The sequence below is a fragment of the Doryrhamphus excisus genome, chromosome 14, assembly GCF_030265055.1.
Source record: "Doryrhamphus excisus isolate RoL2022-K1 chromosome 14, RoL_Dexc_1.0, whole genome shotgun sequence".
NCBI classification, from domain to species: Eukaryota; Metazoa; Chordata; class Actinopteri; order Syngnathiformes; family Syngnathidae; genus Doryrhamphus; species Doryrhamphus excisus.
Genome location: NC_080479.1, coordinates 8,059,047 through 8,062,735, shown reverse-complemented (window position 1 = coordinate 8,062,735; position 3,689 = coordinate 8,059,047). Strand labels below are relative to the sequence as shown.

Genomic DNA, 3,689 nt, shown 5'->3' with positions numbered 1-3,689 from the left:
CGGCCACCTTTTTCAGTTCCACCAGGGGAACCAAAAAAAAAAAGCCCGGGGTTCGGGTGAGTCCAACTTGGGTCTCCTCCTTTGGTCACCACCCAAATCGCAGATCGACTGATAAATCGAGAGTTTTGCCTTCCGACCAAGAGTCTCTTGGTGCCCTTGGGAAAAATTAACAGGGGGCACAGAGGTTTGTGGGCCCCCAACTCGGTTGGCTGCCACATGGCAGGCAGCACTCCACACCTTGATGGTAGCGACCGCATAACTGCAGATTCGTCTGTCGATCTCACTCTACAGTCCTCCTCCACTCGTGAACAAGATCACAAGATCCCAGTATACTTGAACTCCTCACCTGGGGAAAGCCCAGTCCACCTTCTTCCAGCTGAGAACCATGGCCCCAGATATGGAGGTACCGAGGCTCATCCCAGAAGCTTCACACTCAGCTGCGAACCGCCCCGGTAAACTCTGGAAGTCACGGGATGGTGATGCCACTGGAGAAGCCCACCGTTGTTGATCCAGTCGGCGTGGTACCTGCATGCTGGAGCCATCCACGCCCAATGAGGGCGTTACTTCCCTGGAAAAGGTCCTGGTGGTCGCTTGAGTGTATATGCACCAAACGGCAGCTCAGAGTGCCCCACCCTTGTTGGAGTCCATCATGGGAGTTCTGGAGAGTGTCCCCACTGGTGACTCCATAGCTCTACTGGGAGACTTCACTGCCTATGGTGGCAACCACAGTGTGATCTGGAGGGGCGTGATGACATTGTCCTATTGTAGATATATAGATTGATTATTGATTGATTGATGGGTATATAGTATGGCGCTAAAGTACACTAAAATAGCAGATTTTAGGTAAGTGTAAATCTGTCACGCACCAACTTTTTGCCTGACAGTCACATGACCCTTATCCAATAGGATGAGGGGGGCGTGCCCCCGGCCTGCTCGCGCCATAAATAACACTCGCCCCCCCCCTCATGCTCGTCCCTGCATTGACAGCTGCCCCCCAGCGAGGACCATCAGAGGACCAGGTGACTTTAACTTTTTGTGGAGTAGTTTGTTTCTTGGACAAACATCTTCATTAACGTCTTTGTTTCTGTAGAGCAAACGTCATCATGGTGAAGATCGGCATCAACGGGTGAGTCCCTCCCATCCGTTTGGGCTAAACTTTTGACTGAAATCTTACGTCCCAGTGGGTTTAGGACATGTCTATTTCCTGGAGTCAAAGTTGTCTCAAGAGTTGACTGAGCCAAAAATAAAGTTCTGGATTCAGGTGGTCCACTTTCATCACTAGGCCTCAATGTCACACTGACCTTGAGGACGTCCCCCGATGCTTTGACTGTAGCGGACCCGTCTATTCTCTGGTTATGTTGTCAGTCAGCATCAGGCTGCTATGTCAGCCGTTACATTCCTTTTGTTCTATTTTTATACCTGTAACCTTGCCACCGGGTCACTGCGGTCCGAACAAGCTCCGCCCCCTCACTTACTGAACACAATGAGCCATTAAAGCTTCTATGACCCCTCTATCGACTACCATGTTTTAGCTGGTGTGACCCAGCAGCCATATTTGGTGCAAACAGTGAAGCTTCTCATTGTGGCCTGTAGCTCCATCTGCTGGTGGAATGGGGAAACTGCAGCTTCAAGAAGCCCATAGTACTGATAATGATAATTACAATAGCCATAATAACAATAATAACTCATTAGTCTTCCATCTTGTGGTCAGATTTGGGCGTATCGGGCGCCTGGTGACACGGGCGGCCGCCACAGGAGGCAAAGTGGAAGTGGCAGCCATCAACGACCCCTTCATCGATCTGGACTACATGGTGAGAGGCGTCAAGTGGCGACCGGCTATAGCGGCTAACATGGCGTTGACGATGTACACACCACCCCCCCCCCCCCTCACCCTCACCCTCTCACAGGTGTACATGTTCAAGTACGACTCCACGCACGGCGTCTGGAAGCACGGCGAGGTGAGGGCGGAGGGCGGCAAGCTGGTCATCGGCAGCATGCACATCACCGTCTTCCACGAGTACGTCCTCTTCCCGGCGCTTTCTTTGTTGTCAGGACACCTTGTGACCCCCCCCCCCCCCCCCCAAACTGTGCAGGAGGGATCCCACCAATATTAAATGGAGCGATGCCGGTGTGGACTACGTGGTGGAGTCCACAGGTGTCTTCACCACCATCGAGAAGGCCTCGGTAGGTGCTGCTGTCGTCCCTCCCCGTCCCCCATACTTCACCCTTGACCTCTGTCCTGTCCCCCACCAGGCTCACCTGAAGGGCGGGGCCAAGAGGGTGGTGATCTCCGCCCCCAGTGCTGACGCACCCATGTTCGTCATGGGCGTCAACCACGAGAAGTACGACAACTCCATGCAGGTGGTCAGGTGAGTCACGTGACCTCCAGCGTGGCGTTGGTGTTAGGATGCTCATGAAACGTGTTTCCATAGCAACGCTTCCTGCACCACCAACTGCCTGGCGCCGCTCGCCAAGGTCATCAACGACAACTTCGGCATTGTTGAGGGTCTGATGGTAACGATGCGTCTGTCTTTGCAAACACAAATGACGTCAGGGGCTGACAATAACCCTCTTGGCTCCACCCCCTGTAGAGCACCGTACACGCCATCACTGCCACGCAGAAGACGGTGGATGGTCCCTCCGGGAAGCTGTGGCGGGACGGACGCGGCGCCTCCCAGAACATCATCCCTGCCTCCACCGGTGCCGCCAAGGCCGTGGGCAAGGTCGTCCCCGAGCTGAACGGGTACGCCTTTAACATCCTGTCTGCTGTAAGAGGGGCGTGGCTAAATGAGCTTGTCACTTCCTCCCTTACAGGAAGCTGACCGGCATGGCCTTCCGTGTCCCTACCCCCAACGTGTCCGTCGTTGACCTGACCGTGCGCCTGGAGAAGCCCGTAAGTACAGTATGCCCGCAAAGACTGTGAAGGGGGTCATGTGGCTGCTGTCAATCATCCCGAGTCCTTGTGTCCGCCAGGCTAAGTATGACGACATCAAGAAGGTGGTCAAAGCAGCTGCAGAAGGTCCCATGAAAGGAATTCTGGGATACACGGAAGACCAGGTGACGCATTCCATGTCACATATGGAGGCAGCAGAAATTCATGTGGTGTGTCTGCAGGTGGTGTCCACGGACTTCAACAGCGACCCACGCTCCTCCATCTTTGACGCCGGTGCCGGCATCGCCCTCAACGACAACTTTGTCAAGTTGGTGTCCTGGTGAGTTTAAAAACAAAACAAAACATGCTGTGGGCTACAAATAGCCCCCAGGCCACACTTTGTGCACCCCATGATGATTTTCCAAGTTAAAGCTGTGTTAAGCTGAACGCTTATTGTATTAATGCATGCCTGCTGATGCTGTGGCCACGCCCCTAAACCTGACATCACTTCCTGCTTGCAGGTACGACAACGAGTTTGGCTACAGCCACCGCGTGTGCGACCTGGTCCAACACATGTTCACCAAGGAGTGAAGACATCATCATGACATGCTAATGAATCGTCATGTTTACGTCGCCGGTCACATGATGTCAATAACTGGTATCCTAGTGGCAGTTTATCCTCCTGTGGCCACTTCATTAGAACGCATGTACTAGTTTTACTGACTTTCATTTTATTCATAAATAAACTGATAAATGTCTACCTGTGTGCTGACTATTATGTCATTTAAAAGGAGAAATTATTAAATATGTTAATTGT

The 3,689-nt window shown here is 52.7% G+C and overlaps 1 protein-coding gene across 1 annotated transcript; it reads left to right on the top strand.

Annotated features, from left to right (window-relative positions):
- The first annotated feature begins 975 nt into the window (after nt 1–975).
- Nucleotides 976–3,624, top strand: LOC131101908 (glyceraldehyde-3-phosphate dehydrogenase-like). The gene is made up of 12 exons (XM_058047314.1): nt 976–1,019; nt 1,091–1,126; nt 1,712–1,811; nt 1,908–2,017; nt 2,094–2,184; nt 2,254–2,369; nt 2,433–2,514; nt 2,592–2,743; nt 2,815–2,893; nt 2,974–3,057; nt 3,115–3,212; nt 3,394–3,624. The coding sequence occupies exons 2-12, from the start codon at nt 1,104–1,106 to the stop codon at nt 3,461–3,463; spliced, it is 1,005 nt and encodes a 334-aa protein (XP_057903297.1). The 5' UTR covers nt 976–1,019; nt 1,091–1,103; the 3' UTR covers nt 3,464–3,624.
- Nucleotides 3,625–3,689: the final 65 nt, after the last annotated feature.